We start from the raw sequence: 23,034 nt of genomic DNA, 5'->3' as shown, positions 1-23,034 counted from the left end.
GCTTTTGCTAGCCGATGTTTATCGGTGAAAAATAGCCGATATATACAATATATCAGCTGACCGATATATCGGTCAAGCTCTACTTTGTGTGTGACCCAATTTCGAAAAAAAAACAACTTATGTGACTCCTTGGTGGGCTGTTTAAAATGTAAACTACTCAAGGTAGACTCACTTCGTTTTATTGGTGACCCTAAAATTATGATTTACAACCCTGTTTGGGGTCGTAACCCACAGTTTGAAAAGCCCTGGCTTAAGTGCACAGCTTACAATCCAAACCAGTAGTGTTATTGTGTTTTTTGTGCATATAATCAGATATAATACTAACTGAGCTATTGGGCAGATATTTCAGTAGGTTAAGTAATTTTACTGAGATTGAACAAATACAAGCATCTTATAAAGCATGAGAGTTACACAAAAAAGTAAAACAGCAAACATGTTTAAAGAAAGTAGAACCAGCACAGCAGTTGTATTAAGGATAAAAGTTGGTTGATTTCAATATTTATCCTCAGACTGTGAAAGTCACTGATAGGTCATTCCTGGGAGTATTTCGCATACTTGCAGAGGCTTTGAACCACTCATGCAGGTCCACTGGTCCAGTCATTGAGATTGGCAGAATGAAGTTTCGGATTGTCGAGGTGTTGTCGATAAATTGTGCCATTTACTTGGTGCCACGGAATAAAAAATGGTCCTTGTATTGTAGCTGGGGTGTGCTCAAGCACAAACCCCTGAAGTTAAATCATTGCTACTTTATGTTGAAGTTTGTTTGTGTAATAAATCTGCACAAGAAGATGAAATTCTAAAAGCTTTAAATTTATCATGAAATTCTAAAAGCTTTAAATAGCATCAGCTTAAAACACAAGCACAAGTTATGCAATAAAATTTATATGACTGGACTTATATCATACCCAACGAGATGAGTGAAGTTGCTTTTGTCAGACTACAAAAGAAATCTAAAGCAAAGAACTACTGTGAATTCAGAAAAGTATATTGGATGAATCATACAATAAGCAAGATGTTACATAAAATTTGTTGCAGATTTTTCTTATTGTGTCATGTAAAGTTACCTCAGTTTCGTAAAGAGTACAAGTCAATAAGTCTGCTATGAAAGTAATTCATTAGCTTCGTCAAATAAAATAAAGTGCTTTGTTAATAATGTCTGAACATAGCACATCCAATGGTTTTTCTAAATCGGATGGAGAATCATCGATAAGCCAAGATAAAGCCAGCACAAGCAAGTCTGAATTAGAAATTGATAAATATGGATTTCTTGGTGGCAAAGAATACACTGATCCAGAGTAGGTTTTTCAATTATATATGTAACTTTTGCTTCAGTAAGTATGTAGCCTACACCTGTATCTATAACATTGCTTTCCAAACTGTGTCACTGTCATACACAGTTGAAAGCTTCACAGTGTACTGCTAGCCAAAGAATATAACTCTGAGACAGGAAACTATGAAGGTTATTGTAAGAGAAAACATCTATTTGTATATTGAAATAAAATCATCAATATTTTGTTGTAATTTTTTCAACCAAATTATTGAAGTGGTGTGACTAGCTGCTCTCAGGTGCAGGTCAATACCACACCACCCTAGCAGGAAAACCATTGACACAGTAATCTTTTGGTTCTGTAATTTTTGCAAAACAACTATCTTTTTAGTAACCTCTGACCTATTAGTATACAGCTTCAAAACAGTTATATATGTCTGGATTGCATTCAACAATTAAATGCAAATGTGCTATTGCATGCCTTGAAAGTCTCATAAAAAACATTATCTGATGTAAATGATATATACCTAGTTTTGTAAATGGCTCAGTATAGTAACAAAAGTAACTTCATGTTTACTTGTGTTAGCATCTGGTTGTTGTAGTTTTTTAACACAAGCCAGCCACCAATCCTACAGCCAGAGGTGGGCAGTAACTAGTTACTTTTCGAGTAACTGTAACGGTAACTTTGTTACTATTTTCCAAAAGTAACGAAACGCGGTAACTAGTTCCTATTTTAGCACTTTTTCAACAGTTACAAGTTACTTTTGTATTGAAATTTTTGTTTCTAATTGCCGTCCATTTCTCTGCACATGTTTGTGTCATGCTTTATGCGTGTTTGCGCGCAATAATGCATTCTTCTCGCAGCTGTATCGGACTCGGAGCAGCACTGCCCATGCGCGGCGCTCTTGTTTTGTGATCTTATGGAGCAGGATTGCCATATTGGCGAATTCATCGCCAAAATCCAGAAATCTGGCGATTTTTTAAGACGTTTGGCTTCATATTTATGGTTTGGCGATTTGGCTCTTTTTTAGCGCTTTTTGAGAACTGATTTGGCTAAATTAATTGCTTTTGGTGATTGATCAATATGTGACTTTCTATGCAATGTTTAGCAAAAGTGTTTGGCAACACTTGATAGCTCAGTTCATGCTTGTCGTATAGCTGCCAGAGGTGTACAGGAGCCGTAGTTTTGGAGTATTTAGGACCCGAAGTCTCGGTGTTACGTTCACTATTCGCAACCTTATTACATCATTGTTTTCTCGATTCAAAATCGGAAGTCGATGTCTAAGTAACTTGAGTCATAGCAGGGAAAACAAATTATTTCCTTTGTTTCGAGCATTTAAAGAGAATATAGTTTCTGGAGAGAGTTTGCTTTTTTGTACCAAAGACAGGCAAAACACAACAATACCACAGGGTTGAGCATGACAACAATATATTTTACATATTTACAAGTAGTTTAACAGTCAAACGTTTTCGGTTTAACTTAAGCCCTCATCAGGAATCTGAAAATATGTATAAATTACAATAAATTTAAACTTTTTGAAAGTAACTATAACTAACTGACTATAAGCATCAAGAAACACGCAACGATTATAAGCAATAGTGTGGAAAACAGACAGACGGAAAACAAATTACATTAGGAAAAGGCAACTGCGTAACTAGAAAAGAATTTGCACCACAGGGTGCGTGATACATCTAATAAATGTTGAGGAGAATGGATGCGCCTCCCGCAAATAATTGTTTGTTTAAATTTGGTTTACAGCGTTTATGTTGAGATTTATGAGTAACTGAAAGTAACTAGTAACTGTAACTAGTAACTGTAACTAGTTACATTTTTGAAATCGGTAACTGTAACGGTAACTCAGTTACTATTTTGGCCAAGTAACTGTAACTGTAACTCAGTTATTTTTGAAAGTGACTTTGCCCACCTCTGCCTACAGCATATGGATTGGGGTATCATGTTAAACTTTTATTGTATTAATAACAAAGCTTTCAGAACTGTCAGCAGCTATTAAACATTTTTCCATACAGGCATACCAATTTGAAACTACAATGGAACTTCAAACATTTGAATGTCACAATATCAATAAAGCTTTAATGGAAGATTCCATTTTTCATATTTTACAAGCTTCACAAAATGTAACATTTATGGCTTGTATTTAAGAATAGCCTATATTATTTGGGGTCTGCTACTATTCGGTAAGTCCGATTCGGTGAGTTCTTTATTCGGTGAGAGCCTTTTTCAGAGAGTTCCCTATTCGGTGATTTTTTGAAATTATTGGGTACCGTAGCCTAATTAGACATCGTTTTAACGTCGCTAAACGTTGAAATAAAACCCTAACTCCTAACCCCAACCCCTAACAACCCTAAAACGGCAATGATAATTAGGCTACGGTACCCAATGATTTAAAAAAAAATCAAAAAATCACTGAATAGGGACTCTCCGAAAAGGCTCTCACCTAATAGAGAACTCACCAAATCGGACTCACCAAAATGGCCATTCCGATTATTTGTGGAAGTGATGCTTAGAATAATAGCAAACCTGTAAATTTTTTATTAATTGGTCCACTGTATTAATGAAGTCTGTTTTACATATTATTAAGAATACTTTTTTGTTTTTATATACAGATCAGAAAAAGTATCTGTTAACAAGATACGAAAAAGAGAGGTGAAATGGCTTCACATGTTAGACAATTGGGATAAGTGGATGGCTAAGAGGTTTCCCCAAGTATGTAGCCTATGATATTTATTAATCTGTTTTATTGACAAAAATTGTACAATCATTTAATTTAAACTAGGCTATAAGTAGAAAATTTTATTTCACACACAAAAAATTATTGCTAAAGTAAATGTAACAAAAGGTCTCATGTTTGTATAACAAAAAAGTAAATTTCGTATCAAAGCCCTCTGATTTGGTTAAAGCTTGTAAAACAGGAAAACAAGTTTTAAAAGATCACTTTCGAGATTGATTTTGATGACCCTTCATGTGTTAAACTCATTAATTAACAATTGAACCATACTCAGTACAAGCTTACAACAAAGTGATGGAAAACACAGAAAAGTGGTTGCCAGTCAACCTAGGTTGTTTTTTTTTGCTGTAACTTTTCGGTCATTTGTCCGAAATGACTTGAAAAAATTCGGTCATTTTTTCTGATGAAAATATTTCCTTTTAAGTAGCTGATACAAACCAAAATTTGCACTTCCCGACTAGCTACAACATTAAGTTTTGCTGAGAAAGGTTGTCATGTGTTATCTGGGAAGAGAATTGACTATATATTTTTTCGGACATTTTGACCGAATTGACTATATTTTTTTTTGAACATTTTGCTAAAAAATTGGTCAATGACCGACAAATGACCGAAAAAAAAAAACCAGCAGTCAACTAATAAAACTTCCTATGCCATTGCAACTACACTGCCAATCTAGTTAATTGAGTTGCAACACCCACTCAACTAAACACATTATTGATGAAGATAGTTTCTAATTTTGTACATATTGTGTTGAAACTACCTTACATCACAAACACTAGTGCTTAAATGGCTTGAGTCTATCTGGGTGCTTACTAAGTCATAACCTGTAATAGTGTAGACATGTATGTGACTGTTACGCTTTACAAAAGCAGAAGTACAAGAACAACTCTGTCATTTATCTCAAGTTAAATGCATTTTGAGAAATGTATTGGTTGTGTAACTTTTGATTTTTGTTTCTTTTTTAATCTTGAACTTACACCTAAAAATGATGTTGCTAGTCCTTTTTATGAGGTTACAATAAAAGCATACCAGAATAGCTTCTAGCTTATTTAGCAGTGGTGTATTGAATTTGCTGATCTTGGCTGAAAGCTACATGAAACACGTTTGAAAACCTTGGTTGTACATTGTACAATGTGTTTTGATTGATGGGCTAGGAATTTTTATCATCGGATTGGCATATGTTTTTCGAAGTTCCTTGTAGTTTTGCAAACTTGTAGATGAAGCTTTGAACCACTGATGCAGGCTTGGTCTCTTCAAGCTTGACAGTGTTAAGTTGCTGCTTATAGATGAATAGTTGTTTGTACTTTTTATCGTCCACCAGGAGTAATCCCAGACATGCATTGCTCTAGCAGGGCAAATAAACATTTAGAAATATACTTCATTTATTGAGAAAATTTAAATTTATGTTGCTAACAAGAACAGGGTTGTAAAAAACGTTTTTGTTTTTTTTAATAAAACTTAGCCTGTCCGAGTTTCTGGCAGAAAAAAATGGGCTTTTTGGTAAAAAATTTGGCTTTTATGGACGATAATAGATTTTATCATGTAAAAATTAGCAAAAAAAAAGATTAGTTGTCGAAAATAACACTTTAACAGTTTTGTTTCGTCACAGGTGTTGGCATTAGTTTGTTTCTTGAGAAGCTTTAAAGTGTTCTTAAATTGGAGCAGATTTCCTCATCTGGCAACTCTAGTTCTGTAAATCTAGCCACATTATAAAAAAAAAAACAGCCCACTCGTGTAGCTATCCACTACAACTATGACAAGGAGACATGATCTATTTTCAGCTTATCATATCAGTTATGGTTTTTATTACTCTAGATTTTATTTCTGTATTACAATTTGCTTTTAAAAAGTGCATTTATTTTAGGTAAAAAAGCGTTGTCGGAAAGGAATACCATCTTCTCTTCGTGGTCGAGCTTGGCAGTTGCTCTGTGGGAGTAAAATGCTGTTAACCCAAAATGAAAACGTCTTCCAGGTTAAGTATTATTATGGCCTCGTATTTGCCCTACATCTTTATCAACTTGGTTTCTTCTTCAAAAATCTTTGGTCAACTCACTTATGCCAATTAACGAGTCCTCAAGTTCAAACTAAATTGCAATTCTGGAGTAGTATTTCACTTTTGTCTATCTATCTATTTAACGACTTAACGATTTAACGTCTCCTGTTTTCCGTATTGCGAGGGTTGGACGACGACGAGTATCATAGCAAAAAGTTATACATTTGAAATGTTGAGCGAAATGGCTAAACAAGACTTTCAAGTTTTTGTGATCTTTCATAATATTTATTTCTGTTGTTATTACCGTAGAGAAAATAATTTTCTACAGCCATTTTGATACTCTATATTTCAATAAAAACTATATTGGCGTAATGGTAGCTTGCTAGCTTTACGTGACTGAAATCCCTTTTTGTTGAAGTGACACTACTTATTGAAATAACTTTTTTGTTCACACAGGACCTCTTGAAAGCTAGCGCATCTCTTCAGATAGTTGAAGATATCAATAAAGACTTGCACAGACAATTTCCTTTCCACGAGATGTTTTCGCAACGAGGTGGAACGGGACAGAAAGACCTCCATGACGTGTTGTATGCATACGCTAACTATAATACCAAAGACGGTTATTGCCAGGCCCAGGCACCTGTGGCTGCTGTTCTTCTCATGCACATGCCAGCTGAGGTGAAACATTACGTCAGCAATTTTAAATAGCGAGGTTTATGTTGAACCATGCATGCTGACTGCTGAGGCTTAGTTGTTTGTGGCCGGAATTTTGTTACTTTTTTTAGTTGTCCATCTGACGTCAAGTCGGAATGCTGCATTTTCCTATCTTGAGGATATGTTTTTCAAAAGATATTTTATTGTTTAGGAGGCCTTTTGGTGCATGGTGGCAATGTTCGATTATTACATTCCTGGCTATTACAGTCCTGGCTTGGTGAGAACTTGCGTTTTATACCTGCGTGTGGTAATGTAAAACTCATTTTATTTAGCTGCTGTGTTGTTGCATTTGTTTATTTTAATAATTTTGCACTCACGTATTTACAAGCCTTTGTGCCATTGTACAAAGGTATGCCTTATAGTTTGTGCTAAAAAGTTCATGAAATTATGGAAATCTAAATATTTTTTTCATGATTGTACTGAATGAAATGAACTATAAAGAAGTTTGTTTGGGCTTATCTGCCTCATCATATATGTTCAAAATACGTACTGTTGTATATGGTACCTATGCTCCGTTGAGTGTCGAACATGAATAACCTAATTCTAATAACTAAGCTGGACGCTTTTCATCTTTGGAATGATGAAAGATACAGTTTGCTGACAGTAATAGTTGAAAATTGGTGTTGTAGGAAGCTGTTCAAGTTGATGGCAACGTAATGCAAGGATTGTTGAAGCAAGTGTCTCCTATCATCTACAAGCATCTTGAAAAACACCACGCTTCTCCCATGCTTTATTGCACCGAGTGGTTCATGTGCATATTTTCTCGCACCTTACCTTGGCCGTCTGTGCTACGATTATGGGACATGTTTTTCTGTGAAGGTATGGTGCGTGCTATAACTGCTGTGGATTTACTTACGTGGAAAGCTAGAACCTGTTCTGTACGTAGCAACTGTTTTTGGTTAGCACGTTAAAGTCTAACAAAGTTTGTACCAACCAAATGTTTGTCATTGCTTTTTTTTGTCAGGTGTCAAAGTAGTATTTCGTTGTGGCCTCGTTCTGTTGAAAGAAAGCTTTGGAAAGCCTGGAGTCTTGAAAAGCTTACCAGGGTTGTATGAAACCTTAGAATATTTGAAGAAATTCGACTTCAAGATTTTGCAACCCAGTTATTTGATGACTCGAGTAAGTCTAGCTAAGTCACTCAAAACTTTATGATAATGATTTTTTGATTGGTTGTCGGCTGCAGCGTTTTTCAGTTGTCTTCTGCCCATTAAAATCTCCTTGAAAGACTACAAAGGACACAAATTGAAAAACTTTTCGCTTTTCGAAAAACTAATTGAAAAACTTATGTTGAGTTTTTTACCCTTGGTCCTAATCTCTCATCACTCAACACCGCTGCCACACTGTTTTCAAAATCAAAGTTAAAATTTTTGCAGTGAAATAAAGGCCAACCTGATGGTCGAAACACTGATTTACCTGCCTGTTGTCGAGCGGTCAATTCTTGCTTCACTGGGCTGCCGAGAAACATTCTGTTAACTTTATCTGAATGGCTAGTGTGGAGAGAGAGAGAGATGATTGTTTATTTGCCTTTCTAATACGAGTCGAGAAAAAGAAACACATCTATATCTATGAAATAATATTTTTTTTTTCAATTTATGTCTAAAATTAAAGGAATTCTACAACAAACGTATTTTTGTTTCTCGGCAGCCGAGTGCAGCCAGAATTGACAATGATAGACACCAGTGCTTTTCTCATGATGCTATTGTTGAAACTTTTAAAAATGTTGGACAAAGAATAAACGATTTACTTTAAAGCAGAACATCCATTGAAATTTGACCCGAGGTTTTTTTTAGATAACTGACATACCAATCAATGAAGAAGATTTAGAAAATGAACACTATCGTCAATTTAAAAAAGGAAGGAAGCAAAACCCCCAAACGAAGTTGGTCAAACGTGTTTACAGATATACTCCGACACATACACACAAAAGAGGGTCTGACTCCACATCCAATTTGAAATCTAAAAAGGTTTGGCAAAAACGTATTTTTGAACCAGTCAATCACTTTTTCCTTGAGTATTGTGATTTGTATTATTATAGTACGTACCGTTTCGAAAAGCTCAACAAAGAGCATGCAATACATTTTAAATACGTACCAGCGGGACTCCGTAGTGAAAAAATTTGTAGTTGCTCACTCTTTACATCTTAATGGAAATACATCAACGTGATGTGTAGGTTAACATAGGTTTTGGAAGCTAGGTGTGATCCTTTGTATTTCCTGGAGCCACCCTAAAAACATAAATTTCCAACTACGATAACGCGCCATAAGGAGCGTTTCAACAGATGACCAACTCAGTAGTTCGATGCAACTGACTTTACAGAAATGCGCAAATCTCCCTTTCCCTGAAACGATGAACATGTTGACAGTAAAGCGTGTGTGTGTGACACTTCGCACAACTACCACCGCTCATGGCCAAATGCAAAATCCTATATTGTATACAGTTTGGTTCAAGATCCCCGTTATTGATGAAACCACTGGTTACTAAGCAGGCTTGGCGTAGCTGCCGCTTCGAAAGCCACTGCCCTTAGTCACACCATGGACGTTTAATAGTAATTGGCTGTCAATAATCTAGTCAGTGACATTGGATTCTCGTATCAAGATTGTTGATTAGGCTGGCTTATCTTCAACGCCCGCAGACTCCACATGGGAAGAGCTCCACAATGACCAACATCATAATTCAATACCTTAAGTAGCTAGTTTACCGATTATAATATCTTAGTGATCTTTCTAATGTCCACACAGTGCGGGTAATAACCGCTTTTTCACATTATTTCAACGTCTGCTGACGTGGGTGGATTTAGCCAGCTGAGTCGTCTCTGTCTTGGTAGTACACTTTTGTTTATACTTTCAGAAACTCAACACTGTAAGTGTCAACACCCCGCATATGATGGCACAGGCTGTTCAGCACGAACAGAACCGAAAAGAACAAAAGTTAAACGCAGCACCAAGCCCTTCCCGAAGTCTTACCATCCAAAAGTCACGCCACCAAAAGCAAGCAGTGCAGTTGACGAACTACAAGCGCTACACAGATGAGTCTCCTGTTGTGGTAACAGCAAATGGTGACGTTCATGAAACGCCAACCGCTGAAACGTGAAATTAACCTTCAGCGTCATCCAATATTTTACGGGCTGCGATGTGTAGGAATTTTTATTGTGTTTTCAACTTTATATTTATACTGAAACCACGATTGCGTTTGAATCCTCTGTTATTATAAGTTATTGATGTTATTTCCCTATTTTGTATTTCATCATTTTGTTGTGAAATTTTTCCAGGAATTTTGAAAAGAACAGGGTGTCCAACTACCTGTCAGGAAAATGGTGTTTTAAATTAACGTGTTACCAGTTCTGTTTCAAAATTTTCTTCAAGAGTGTTTTTGCTTTCGTGGTAGACCAACTTATGTCCGTTTAAAATTATTCCGAAATTAATCCTAAGCGATTTTTAACAGCTCATCAAAGCAGACTACTGTTTTGCAAACTTAAGTTACTTGCAGAACGTATAAGATTTAAGAACTTGTTGGATTTATCACTTGACATATGTTGCTTTACATTCATTTGGTTTAGGCCTGTTGCTTTTAAACTGGCGGGCGTGCCCCCCCCCCTTGGGAGGCATAAGGATTCTACAAGGGAGTGCGAACATGGTAGACTGTTGCACTAGTATGCCACTGTATTGTACAAGTCGTGATCAGAAATGTTGATAACACTTCATCTTGAGTCATCATAATTGACTGGTGACTGATTATTATGTGATGTAGTTTTGACTATAGTCCCCACCAATTCTTGCGGTTGTTAAGTCTATTGTTCGGTAACAATGGCTGTTTGTGACGTAATTATTTTGTGGAAAGTGGCTTTTTGTTTTCTGCACTTGCAAGTGTGCAGACACAAGATTGTGATCCACTTAAATCGTTTGATTTATGTATGGCGGAAAATAGTAACTACACTTTGTATTAAAGGGCGGGGAAACCCAAATTAACTTTGCGAGTTTTTTGTTTCAGCGTGATGTCATTGTGTACAACATGCGTTTTAGCAATAAAAGAATCCAAATTTTGTTGCCCTCGTCTCGCTAAGGCCGCTTTTGTTTGATACCCGTTTGCGAGGTCTCATTGCGCATCAAGCTGTGATGCTGTTCGCTGTGACGTTACAAGGTACATATAGTTGTGGCCAAAAGTTTAAGACCACACTTGATTTATGACGATTTTTGCATTACTTCAAAATACTGCATCAGATATAAGATGATGCATAAAGATGATGCAACTGAAACAATATCTGATGCATTATTTTGAAGTAATGCAAAAATGGTCATAAATCAAATCTGGTCTTAAAATTTTGGCCACAACTATATGTACCTTGTGACGTCACAGCGAACAGCGTCACAGCTTGATGCGCGCGAGACCTCGCAAACGGGTATCAAACAAAAGCGGTCTTAGCGAGACGAGGGCAACAAAATTTGGATTTTTTTATTGCTAAAACGCATGTTGTACACAATGACATCACGCTGAAACAAAAAACTTGCAAAAAGTTAATTTGGGTTTCCCCGCCCTTTAAAATCCAAAACATGTAAAAAAATTAGTAAGTTTGACTTTTGATTTACAACTTAAACAAGAAAAGGGAGGCACAAAGTTTTACAAGTGATGTCAAGGGGGGCGCAGCCCAAAAAGTTTAAGAACCTCTGGTGTAGGCCTTCTTCAAGTTTTCCTACATTTCTTAGTTGCAGATACTTATTGAAACATATAAATTAGTTAAGTAAATTTCTATTATCATTGCAAAATGAGTTGATTAAAATTGTTTTAGATTATATTTATGTGCAACCTCAAATTTGTTCTAGTGTTGAAGAACAGAATTTAAACGGCTACTACTTTATAAAAGCATTTCTGCTTGAAATGTGAAACCCATCTGGCAACACTTATCTTAACGTACCCTTTTCCTGGCAGGTGACTTATGTAACCTAGCTAAAAATCTAATTCTTTTGAATTCCTGTATTTTGCTTTGGAATGTGTTGATTTTGAGTTGGCCAGCAACCAAGAGGATGACAGTTGAGACCACCCTGAAACGTGTTGTCTTACTGCGATACAGTTCGAGTAGGCTTGAGCAAGTTAACGTACTTTGTTACAAACAATTTGCCACGATGTGTGTTGCTGTTAAAAATGCTTTGTATAGTTCTTTGGTCTTCGTGCACAGCATTTCGTTCTTGCTTTTCGTTGAAGATGACGAACCATTACACGAGTTTTTATTTTAATGAAAAGCTTTGCACCGTTGGAACGACCTGCAGCAAGTTCTTAAAAGCTATTATTAAAAAAATCGCTTTTTTTATTTTTGTCTTGATAATTTTATTTATTACTTTTTAGTTTTTGTTACTGTTTGCAGAGGATAATGCTGGATAGTCGGAAAATGTTTATTTTTATTGCTTTGTTTACTTTCTGTTGTGGATTGTTCTAATGCCGAGAAACAGTACAAGGCCATATATCAATTTGTTATTATCGAGGCTGTGTTATCAAATCGGCTTTCTTTGTCTCTAAGTTGTTCAATTTTAATTCTGCAGCGATGATTCACTTTGTTCCTTCTGGTAATTAGACAGTTAGACACTTTGAATAGATGGAATTATTCACTGCAAGTTAAGTTACTACTCAGCTTACTACTCAGCTGTTACATTGCGTCATAGATAGGGCTTTGGAGCCGGTATGAAAATAAAACTGATCCAGCTCCGGAGCTCTTTCATACCACTGCTCCAGCACCAGGGGCTCTATCCACATTTAGAATTCCGGGAGGGGGGTTTATTTTTAGACAGTGGGCTAAAATCGTCATAGTCATTTTACTCATTCCAACCACTCCAATGAGTGTGGGGGGGGGGGGTGATCACCCCCTTTAGATAGAGCCCATGTCCAGCACCATTACCGTGTTTTCTCAAATAATATACGACTTCATTAAAAGTCGCCCTCGATCTCAAATGTAAAGTTTTACGAAATAGCAGACGCTAAACAATTATCCGACAATCAAAAATACCATCCAACAAGTATCAATTTTGTTATGGGTTGCTGTTAAAGTATGTGAAATCAGCCAATAGCACCTCGTGAAATTGATTGGAGCTGGAGCTGTCTATCGGACAATTGGCTTCAGCTCCAGTTGAATTTTATATACAGCACCGTCTTCAGCTCCTTTTCAAAATGCAAAGCTCGTGGGCTCCTAGCTGCTGCTCCAGCTCCAAAGCTCTGGTTGTGGGAGGTTATGCGACAAGGGACACTTGTCTTTTTTGGGTGTCACCTAGTGGCAATACCCAGATAGCAAAATCCAGCATTTTCACATGATTTACATAACGTTAAAAGGACGGATATTGCTGTCTGAGTAGCTTTTGATCGCTGTTTTTGTATGGATTGTGGCCAACAGGCGGATTTCTCTTATTGAACTCTCTTGTTATTCTTTTGCTTTTTGTAGATTTTATTACGTTGATATCAACATATTATTCAGATATTACCTTTTATCATATAAGCCCTTTTTTGTACCGAGTATGGCAAAACCATTGAAAAGATCGAATAGTTTTATGCATTATTCGAGTTACTCAAATTTACGAGATAAACAAGTCTTCGATCGTTTTCCGCAGATCTACTAAAGTGATACGTTGATTCTAAAACGTATAAATTTTCGAGAACTTATCCAGCTGTTTTTATTCAGTTTTTACACCGATGCAGCGTGAGTTGAGGTAACGAAGTCATCGACAAACTTCAGAAAATCTTGAAAAAGCCAGCCTGCTTCTTGTGATTCGTTGTTTGCCAGTTGAAAGCGTTCAAGGCTAATGAGCCCTTTATGCGCAATACTGTTTTCTGTAACCTGCAGTGAAGTTTGTTTTTACCGACCAGTCGCTAATAGATTGTTCCCTGTGCTTTCACGCATACCGATGGTGCTATACAATGATATGATTGTGGAAAACATTGTTTCGTTTTAACGGCAAAGTGAAGTGAACATTTCCGCAAACTGTATTCATGCACTTATTGAACCATTATTATTATTATTATTATTGGGCTTTTACTGCTCTTCCTGTGTGTGTACTGTGTAGTGTACAGTAGTACACTATATAATAGGGTGTTTCATTTTTTCACCATTTTTGAAATTCAAAATGCCTGGGGTCCCATCTGGTGGTATTTGGGGAAAAAAGTTTACACCCCAAATTTTTTTCAATTATGACGTCATATTGAGGTGGTCCACGAGGTTTGAAATTTTTGAGCCTCAAAATCTCGAAATTTGGCCGTATCTCCGGAACCGCTTATCATAGATCGACAAAATTAGTATCAAAATGCGCAGAAGGGTCGGTTTTCTATACTTGATGTAGAGAATATTAAGGTCTATCTGCTTCAGAAAAAAAGTTATTTCAAAAAATCTGATTTTCAGTCTATTTTCTTCTGATGAACAGAGATCAGGTGATCAAGATAAAAGTTTTTCTGTATTTTTCCACTCTTGGAAGCTGTTATTGCGTAATAATAGTTGGTGTTAAGGTTTCAGTACTGGGCTTGTCTAGTCTTGCTATCTGGTTAAGCAAAGCCCCATCTTGTATTGCTCCGGGACCCTTCTTGGCGCCGTCCACAAAAGAAATGACATGGGAAAGATATATTTCGTTCATGTGGAACATGCATTAAAGGGTATGAATATCATGACCAACTTTATCATTAAAATAATTGACCAGTCGAGTATTGACTCCGGACTTTTTTCCTGTGTTAAAAGCAGTCGTATCAGCCATGACTGAATATTAGGGTGTTTCATTTTTTCACCATTTTTGAAATTCAAAATGCCTGGGGTCCCATCTGGTGGTATTTGGGGAAAAAAGTTTACACCCCAATTTTTTTTCAATTATGACGTCATATTGAGGTGGTCCACGAGGTTTGAAATTTTTGGGCCTCAAAATCTCGAAATTTGGCCGTATCTCTGGAACCGCTTATCATAGATCGACAAAATTAGTATCAAAATGCGCAGAAGGGTCGGTTTCCTATACCTGATGTAGAGAATATTAAGGTCTATGTGGTTCAGAAAAAAAGTTATTTAAAAAAATCTGATTTTTGGTATATTTTCTCTTGATGAACAAAGATCAGGTGATCAAGATAAAGTTTTTCTGTATTTTTCCACTCTTGGAAGCTGTTATTGCGTAATAATAGTTGGTGTTAATGTTTCAGTACTGGGCTTGTCTAGTCTTGCTATCTGGTTAAGCAAAGCCCCATCTTGCATTGCTCCGGGACCCTTCTTGGCGCCGTCCACAAAAGAAATGACATGGGAAAGATACATTTCGTTTATGTGGAACATGCATTAAAGGGTATGAATATCATGACCAACTTCATCATTAAGATAATTGACCAGTCGAGTATTCTCCGGACTTTTTTTTCCTGTGTTGAGAGCAGTCGTATCAGCCATGACTGAATATACTTGGGATAGGTGAACTCTGCAAACCTCCTGGATGATGGTGCCAAAAATCAGTTCTGCAGTGACCGACACACTTTTGGGAAAAGATTTAACAAGAAGCACACTTCCGTGCTTCATGCCATTATCATCAACAAGTTGACCCAAGAAAACGTATCGATCTATTTTATCGACAACGCGCCCATCATAACATAACTGCATGGCAGAAGCTGAGTTGAAAAGGTTCTCACTTTCCATCAGAAATTTTTCTCGCGTTTTTTGTCGTTGGCGGTATGCTGTCGAAGGTGATGCAGCATTGCAGCTACTTGATCTTTTCCAAGAACCGACCTCATAAGATCTGACTGCTGGCGTACCGAAGTTATCCTACGATCAGCAAGTACACAACTTCTATCATTTATTGAAAAAGAATGTACTTTCTTGTACACTTTTCCCCAAACAGTTGGTTTCAGAGGCTCGTATTCCTTATCATCTTCCCAATTCATTTCCCCATCAGAGTCGCTTTCGCTACTGTGTAGAAGACATCTAACTACTTCATTTCTTTTTCTCTGTTTCAAACATACCAGTGCCGATGCTTTGGCAGATTGTATGCCAGAAGTGCTAGGTTTCTCTGTTTGCTGAGCATTGGAAGACCAGCTTTGTTCCATATGCCAACTACATCTTTCAGCAGTTCATCTTTCAAATCTTGGAAATGGGGTATTTTCTTCAAAAACTTAGGATTAGTTTCGGCTACTTTCTTCCTCAAGTTAAAATAGTGACTGACTATATCTGAATTAAGGAGAAGCACATTTCTCTCCAATTCCTTGAAGTTTTGCATCGACATACTGATACCTGACCTTAATGCCATAATGACACTTAATCTAAAGCAGGTGAGCAGCATACCTCTTTCTCAACGGTTACATTAATATTATAATAGTAATACCTTCAAATTACCATTTCATCTCTCGCAAAACAAACAAGGACTATTATTACGCAATAGCAACTTCCAAGAATGGAAAAATACAGAAAAATTTCTTATCTTGATCACCTGATCTTTGTTCATCAGGAGAAAATTGACCGAAAATCAGATTTTTTGAAATAACTTTTTTTCTGAACCACATAGACCTTAATATCCTCTACATCTGGTATAGGAAACCGACCCTTCTGCGCATTTTGATACTAATTTTGTCGATCTATGATGTGTGGTTCCGGAGATACGGCCAAATTTCGAGATTTTGAGGCCCAAAAATTTCAAACCTCGTGGACCACCTCAATATGACGTCATAATTGAAAAAAAATTGGGGTGTAAACTTTTTTCCCCAAATACCACCAGATGGGACCCCAGGCATTTTGAATTTCAAAAATGGTGAAAAAATGAAACACCCTACTGAATATACTTGGAATAGGTGAACTCTGCAAGCCTACTGGAAGATGGTGCCAAAAATCAGTTCTGCAGTGACCGACACACTTTTGGGAAAAGATTTAACAGCCATCACACTTTTGTGTTTTATACCATTACCATACCATTTAACCATTATTATCATCAACAAGTTGACCCAAGAAAACGTATCGATCTATTTTATCGACAACGCGCCCATCATAATATAACTGCATGGCAGAAGCTGAGTTGAGAAGGTTCTCACTTTCCATCAGAGATTTTTCTCTCGTTTTTCGTCGTTGGCGGTATACTGTCGAAGGTGATGCAGCATGGCAGCTACTTGATCTTTTCCAAGAACCGACCTCATAAGATTTGACTGCTGGCGTACCGCAGTTATCCTACGATCAGCAAGTACACAACTTCTATCATGTATGGAAAAAGAATGTACTTTCTTGTACACTTTTCCCCAAACAGCTGGTTTCAGAGGCTCGTATTCCTTATCATCTTCCCAATTCATGTCACCATCAGAGTCGCTTTCGCTACTATGTAGACATCTAACTACGGTACTTCATTTCTTTTTCTCTGTTTCAAACATAGTAGTGCCGATGCTTTGGCAGATTGTATGCCAGAAGTGCTAGGTTTCTCTGTTTGCTAAGCACTGGAAGACCAGCTTTGTTCCATATGCCAACTACATCTTTCAGCAGTTCATCTTTTAAATCTTTGAAATGGGGTATGTTCTTAAAAAACTTAGGATTAGTTTCGGCTACTTTCTTCCTTAAGTAAAAATAGTGACTGACTATCTGATTCAGGGGAAGCACATTTCTCTCCAATTCCTTGAAGTTTTGCATCGACTTACTAATATCTGACTTTAATGCCATAATGACACTTAGGCTAATCTAAAGCAGGTGAGCAGCATACCTCTTCCTCAACGGTTACATTAATATTATAATAGCAATACCTTCAAATTACCATTTCATCTCTTGCAAAACGAACAAGGACTATTATCACGCAATAGCAGCTTCCAAGATGGAAAAATACAGAAAAACTTGTTACCTTGATCACCTGATCTCTGTTCATCAGGAGAAAATATACTGAAAATCAGATTTTTTGAAATAACTTTTTTTCTGAAGCAGATAGACCTGAATATTCTCTACATCAGGTATAGGAAACCGACCCTTCTGCGCATTTTGATACTAATTTTGTCGATCTATGATGAGCGGTTCCGGAGATATGGCCAAATTTTGAGATTTTGAGGCTTAAAAATTTCAAACCTTGTGGACCACCTCAATATGACGTCATAATTGAAAAAATTTGGGGTATAAACTTTTTACCCCAAATACCACCAGATGGGACCCCAGGCATTTTGAATTTCAAAAATGGTGAAAAAATGAAACACCCTACTATATAAGTATATAATATAATATATATGTAATGAACGATCAGGTTATTTCTGTTTTTGTTGTCAAATTGTCACCCATTCTTCCATGATGATTCAACTCAACCGCTGATGCACGTACCGAAAACGAAATAGATTCAATGTGTTGCTCTTGTTCAACGTATAATGAAAAAATTATTTCTTCATTTTTAACATCAGCGGTGAAATTGATACCAAGTCATGCCACCTTCAATCCAGAGCAAGTCGCACTTTTAAACTATGACGAGTGTGGGAAAGCAGCAGCACACGCGATTTTCAAAGGTTATGAAGCTTGTGCGATCGTGATCATTTTGTTGCATTTTCTTGGTTCTAAAATGAGTAAAACATTGTAAATAACACAACTTCTTCTCAGAGACATATGTATGCACATTAGCCCTGACTGACGAATTTACGTTGTGCAATATAGGTTTGAAGTTACCAAAACAGTTTTGTCAAAATAATGTAACCTACCGTATGTACAGTATTTCAATCGAAAATGCTTTTCATTTTTTGCTCTCAATAAGCACGGCATAAATGAACGACTTTCAATTCACCATTTGCATGCAGCTCGAAAGTGCTCGACTTCAAATTAGAAGTCATTTCCTCCAAAATGCAAAGCATGCTTTTCGTTGTCCTATAATTAATTATATTTTGCAACTAAGATACTTTTCAGTGAAACTTTGCAGTAGCACTGGTGAATATCAAAATCCCTCCTAGCATCCCAGGAATGTACTTAGCCATTCAATCTCCCAGCATTAATTATTAATTAGTAGTGTAGTGTAGTGTATTAATTATTATATCAGCGCATGCTGAGCTCTCCTCAGCATGCAGGGTTGCCAGGTTCAGCAAAGTTGCTAAAGTTTGAAAACGAACAGTTGTTTCCAATATTGAAGTTAAGAGAGCGAGGAGGTTTCTGCTATTAACATTTTCTATTTCTACGCATAAATTCGTTGTTCCTGAAAGATTTCTGATTTCATCAGAATTGTAAGGCATGCAGTGCATGCATGGAGAATACGCATCTGCATAGTTTCAGTTCAATTCACTTATTTTATATGCTGGTGAGTAAACAAATATATACACAACACCATAAACAAAAATAATTTGCACAGTAAGGATAGCAGCGAAAGACCAAAATGTCACCAAAGTCAGCAGTTTAGCCTATACTTACGGTTTAGTTGTAATTCTAAAATGTGCAAAAGAAGTTTTAACTGTATAATTGCCTACCTATTTGCTAGTTTTCTCAAACCATTTTCCTATTACAATAGCAGTAACTTCTGGACTGCTACCCAGTGGCGCGGGAACTATTTTTTAGCGTAGCGTAGTAGCGTATTTTGAAAGGGGAGGGGGATGGTTTGACAGTCGGCGGGCGAAGCCTGACGGCGTGTGACGCCGACCCAGCGACGTGGGGTCTGGGGGCCTCCCCAGAAAATGTTGAAAAATTACTTTAAATTTGGGGCATTCTGAGAGCATGTTCAACAAAAATTTGGGTATGAATGTTACTGTAAAATGGTGCTGTCCGGTGGCATAGCAAAAAGATAGGATCATGCTTTGTTTGGCATTTTTCGGAAATAAAGCTATGTCTTAGTCTGGATGCAACCTATTTTGTCCCCTAAAAAATTCGTACTCCGATTTCGTACCCTGAAATCGGAGTAACAAAATCAAATTTCGACCTATTTCGTCCCCTTAAAAGATCGAGAGAAAGTATGAAATGTTTGCGGCAACTCCGATCAGTGACTTCGGCTTTGTTGTTGTTTTTTCTTGATATTTTCAGGGGACGAAATAGGTTGCACCCGTTGAGTCTCCATGTTTTCTTGTTGCTAATTCTTTTGTTGAATTCACTTGTTGAATTTTTCTATTGAAAATGACAAAATTACTGCATTTTCTGAGTAAATTACGGGCCCCCTAATTTGCGGGCCCTGTGCGATCGCACGGTTTGCACACCCCAAAGACCGGCACTGCGCACTTACAACATTGCTGAGCAAAGTAAGTTCCGTTTTTAGGCGATCTTTTCTGATAGCATCGGGGAAGCTGATCTCAGTATCAGATCTTTTCTCACCATTTGCACAGCTCAGAAGGGCCTTCTCTCTGTTGCCTGTTGGCTGCTGTAAGCAGATCCACCTGGTCGAATCTTCGATCAAGCTCAGCTTGAACTAAATCAAGGGCTTTGCTGTATTGCCGTTTCCACGCTCCTTCTCCCGCAGACAAAAAAGCATCCGATTTCTCTGTGTTTCGAAATCTTGCTGGAGTTTTGCTCACTCGGGGATCCTTGGGCGTATTTAGGTTATTGACAGACGCAAAGACGTTCGCTGCTTCCACAAGCTTAAAACGGATTCATCTTTTCTGAGATTTTTGGTATGTTCGAGGAGAATGGTGATTGATTTCAAAGCTGAATAAGCAAAGGTTTCCTTGTTTTGGAGCTGTCTTGCGATGGCTTCTGCATGCTGAAAAACTTCACCGCTGCAGATAATCGCAAAATAAAGCCGCATCATGCGTGCTTGTTTTACCAAGTCGAATATGTTTGGAATTGCACGTGCATCTCCTCTCATTGCACTGTCTTCTATCATGTCAGTCACACAGGACAAAGCAATATCATAGGCCTATATTATTGTAATGTTCAGTAAGATACGCATGAAATGTAAATATTGCAGAATGATGTCCAATAAACGATCTTGGACCGCCGTGTAAGTAGGGAGGGTGGCTCAGGCCCGTAACTAGGGGGGATGCAGGGGGGGCGAAGCCCCCCCTGCAAAAATGTTGGCACCCCCTGGACAAAATTATGTTAATTAGCTCTGTTCGCTGACTTTTCAGTTTTATACTCAATTTTCTTGTGTTATTTAATTGTAAACATTGTGTGTTTAAGGGTGTGGTAGAATGTTGTCTCTAAAACAAAGTTTGCCTAATTTTAAACGAAACTGCATTAAAAGAGCGAGTTTTGCCAATACCAAGCATTCAAATATCTCAGCCAGGAATTAGCAACAAGAAAACATAGAGACTTAGCTTTATTACCGAAAAATGCCCTAGAAAACATGATCTTATCCTTTTGCTATGCCACCGGACAGCATCATTTTACAGGAATATTTATACCCACATGTTTGTTGAAAATGCTTTCAGAATGCACCAAATTTAAAGCAATTTTTCAAAATTGTCTGGGGGAGGCCCCCCAGACCCCCCGCTGCTGGGTGTCGCCTTTGGCGAAGACGCCGTCGGTCTTTGCCCGTCGGCCGTCAACCCCCACCCCCTTTCAAAATTCCTAGCTACGCCACTGACTGTTTCTATGATAAACTAGCCTAATGTAAACGTTGTATTAGGCCTACGATTAATGTTCTTGCGTATATATACCCACATTGTGTACAAACGTCGTTTTCGTACATGATACTGAAGGTAAAAGTTGGGCCCCCTCTAGAATACTTTTTGCCCCCCCTGCTGCTCCAAGCTAGTTACGGGCCTGGGGTGGCTAGTAGCCTATCGCTACTGCGAGTGCGAGATATAGCTGCCTGTGATTGATGACTCATTATTGCAAATGATGAGCGCGACCACACGTACTCTCGGGATGTGCGCTTAAGCAACGCACGTTAATGACTTCTCTCCATTCAGCGGCATCTAATGGATGGAATAGTTCCCAAGCAACAAGACTTCAACAATCGGAAACTTCACTCTGTCAATCTCGGTGACCGGGCCTGCGTCAGTGATTCAAAGCCTCTACAAGTATGCGAAACTGCCAGGATTAAGTTCTGCAAGCAGCTTTCCCAGTCCGAAGATAAAGATTCAATCAATCAATCAATAATAGAAACTCGGTTCATCGTAGCTATGATCGTAGCAATTATTGTTCGAAGAAATGTCTGAAAATATGTTATGTAGGCCTACCTTTAATTGTTAGAATTTTCTAGGGGGAACTGAAGCAATTATAGAAGATTCCAGGGCGGGATAAATTTGCTCTAGGGGGGGGGGGGCTGCAGCCCCTTCAGCACTCCTACTTCCTGCTGCTGCCGCATGGTTGCAGTCCAGAAGTTAGTGCCAGAACCAGAAGTAGCAAATGCTGCCAGGTGTGCCCACAAGCGATCCAAAAGTGAAAATTTTGAAACTAAATTTAATTTACTTGTTGGTCTCATACTGATGCGTAGTTGTTGAAATTAGTTGAGATTAAACAATGCTTAAAATTGTCACTGTGACTTTTTGATGGGTTAAAAATTTAATCATTTAAAAAAGGCTTAGCAACGCTGGTAACTCTTGGACCCGATAACTTCTAGTTCTAGAGTCTCTAGTCTTGACTCTCGACCATCACGGCACCACACCGGGCAAGAAGGGCGGAGGAAAACGCCGAGCATGAAAGTTGGAGCAATATAGAAACAGCATGAAATTCATTATGTAATGTAATAACCTTTTAGCATAGTGCACCACAGTTAGCAACAATGGTAAAGATGCAGCGATTAGAAGAGTCATGGTCCCCCAGCAAAGCTTCAAATGTTAGCATGTAGTACTAGTCGTGTAGAATAGAAATAGATGCCAGTTCATAATCTCGACTTATTTGATAAAATTACAAATGGAATTTGGGTCCGTGTCTTTTAGGCGCAAGTCAAATAGGCGCGCACACTGTGGCGTCTGGATATTTAGGTGCGGAGCACTGTGGCGCCTGTTCATTTAGGTGCCATTCCTAGTAAAGTCTGCAGATTGTATCAGCTTGGCAGGTAGGGCAATGCTATTCACACAAAATGTTATATTGAACAAAAAATATGATGTTTTGTTAATGCGCGTGTGGAGATGAGGTGCGAGACAACGCTCTACTACTCTTGATATTAGCGCATCTCCACAGGACATTTGCTATGCATCCTGAACACAGGTTGCAGCCAGATGGAAATCTGTTATCTTTCGCAATTACTTCTACTCGGAATGGATTGGTCGTGCGGCGAGTTTGTATGAGACAACGCTATACTACACATGAATACATTTCTATAGGGCATATGAACCCTGGCTACAAGTTGCAAGCATAATGGTGCAACTGTGCTCGTTATTAAACGTAGTCAGGGTTTTGACGGAAAACTAAGTTGCCGTACTCTTCACTCAAGCCTACCACCTGCTTGAATATAGGCTATGGTATATTTTTACTGATGTTTAGTGTAGTTATTATTTGACACACTAAAAGTGAACTCAGTCATGTT

General features: G+C 37.8%; 1 protein-coding gene across 1 annotated transcript; it reads left to right on the top strand.

Moving 5' to 3' along the window:
• Nucleotides 1–1,090: 1,090 nt before the first annotated feature.
• On the top strand, nt 1,091–10,251 carry LOC145779290 (TBC1 domain family member whacked-like). Its single transcript, XM_082590836.1, has 9 exons — nt 1,091–1,295; nt 3,893–3,992; nt 5,879–5,986; nt 6,464–6,685; nt 6,873–6,938; nt 7,351–7,540; nt 7,686–7,840; nt 8,512–8,685; nt 9,569–10,251. The coding sequence occupies exons 1-9, from the start codon at nt 1,153–1,155 to the stop codon at nt 9,809–9,811; spliced, it is 1,401 nt and encodes a 466-aa protein (XP_082446962.1). The 5' UTR covers nt 1,091–1,152; the 3' UTR covers nt 9,812–10,251.
• Nucleotides 10,252–23,034: the final 12,783 nt, after the last annotated feature.

The sequence above is a fragment of the Aplidium turbinatum genome, chromosome 1, assembly GCF_918807975.1.
Source record: "Aplidium turbinatum chromosome 1, kaAplTurb1.1, whole genome shotgun sequence".
NCBI classification, from domain to species: Eukaryota; Metazoa; Chordata; class Ascidiacea; order Aplousobranchia; family Polyclinidae; genus Aplidium; species Aplidium turbinatum.
The sequence above is the reverse complement of the archived record's forward strand: the minus strand, read 5'-3'. Positions and strand labels throughout refer to the sequence as shown.

What these genes read in the sequence shown, in the direction of transcription:
- LOC145779290 (XM_082590836.1), top strand. Translation starts at nt 1,153, where the DNA reads ATGTCTGAACATAGCACATCCAATGGTTTTTCTAAATCGGATGGAGAA. An exon ending in AAAATGAAAACGTCTTCCAG is followed by an intron (nt 5,987 to 6,463) that starts GTTAAGTATTAT and finishes TTGTTCACACAG; the next exon opens with GACCTCTTGAAAGCTAGCGC. An exon ending in CCAATTTGAAATCTAAAAAG is followed by an intron (nt 8,686 to 9,568) that starts GTTTGGCAAAAA and finishes TTATACTTTCAG; the next exon opens with AAACTCAACACTGTAAGTGT.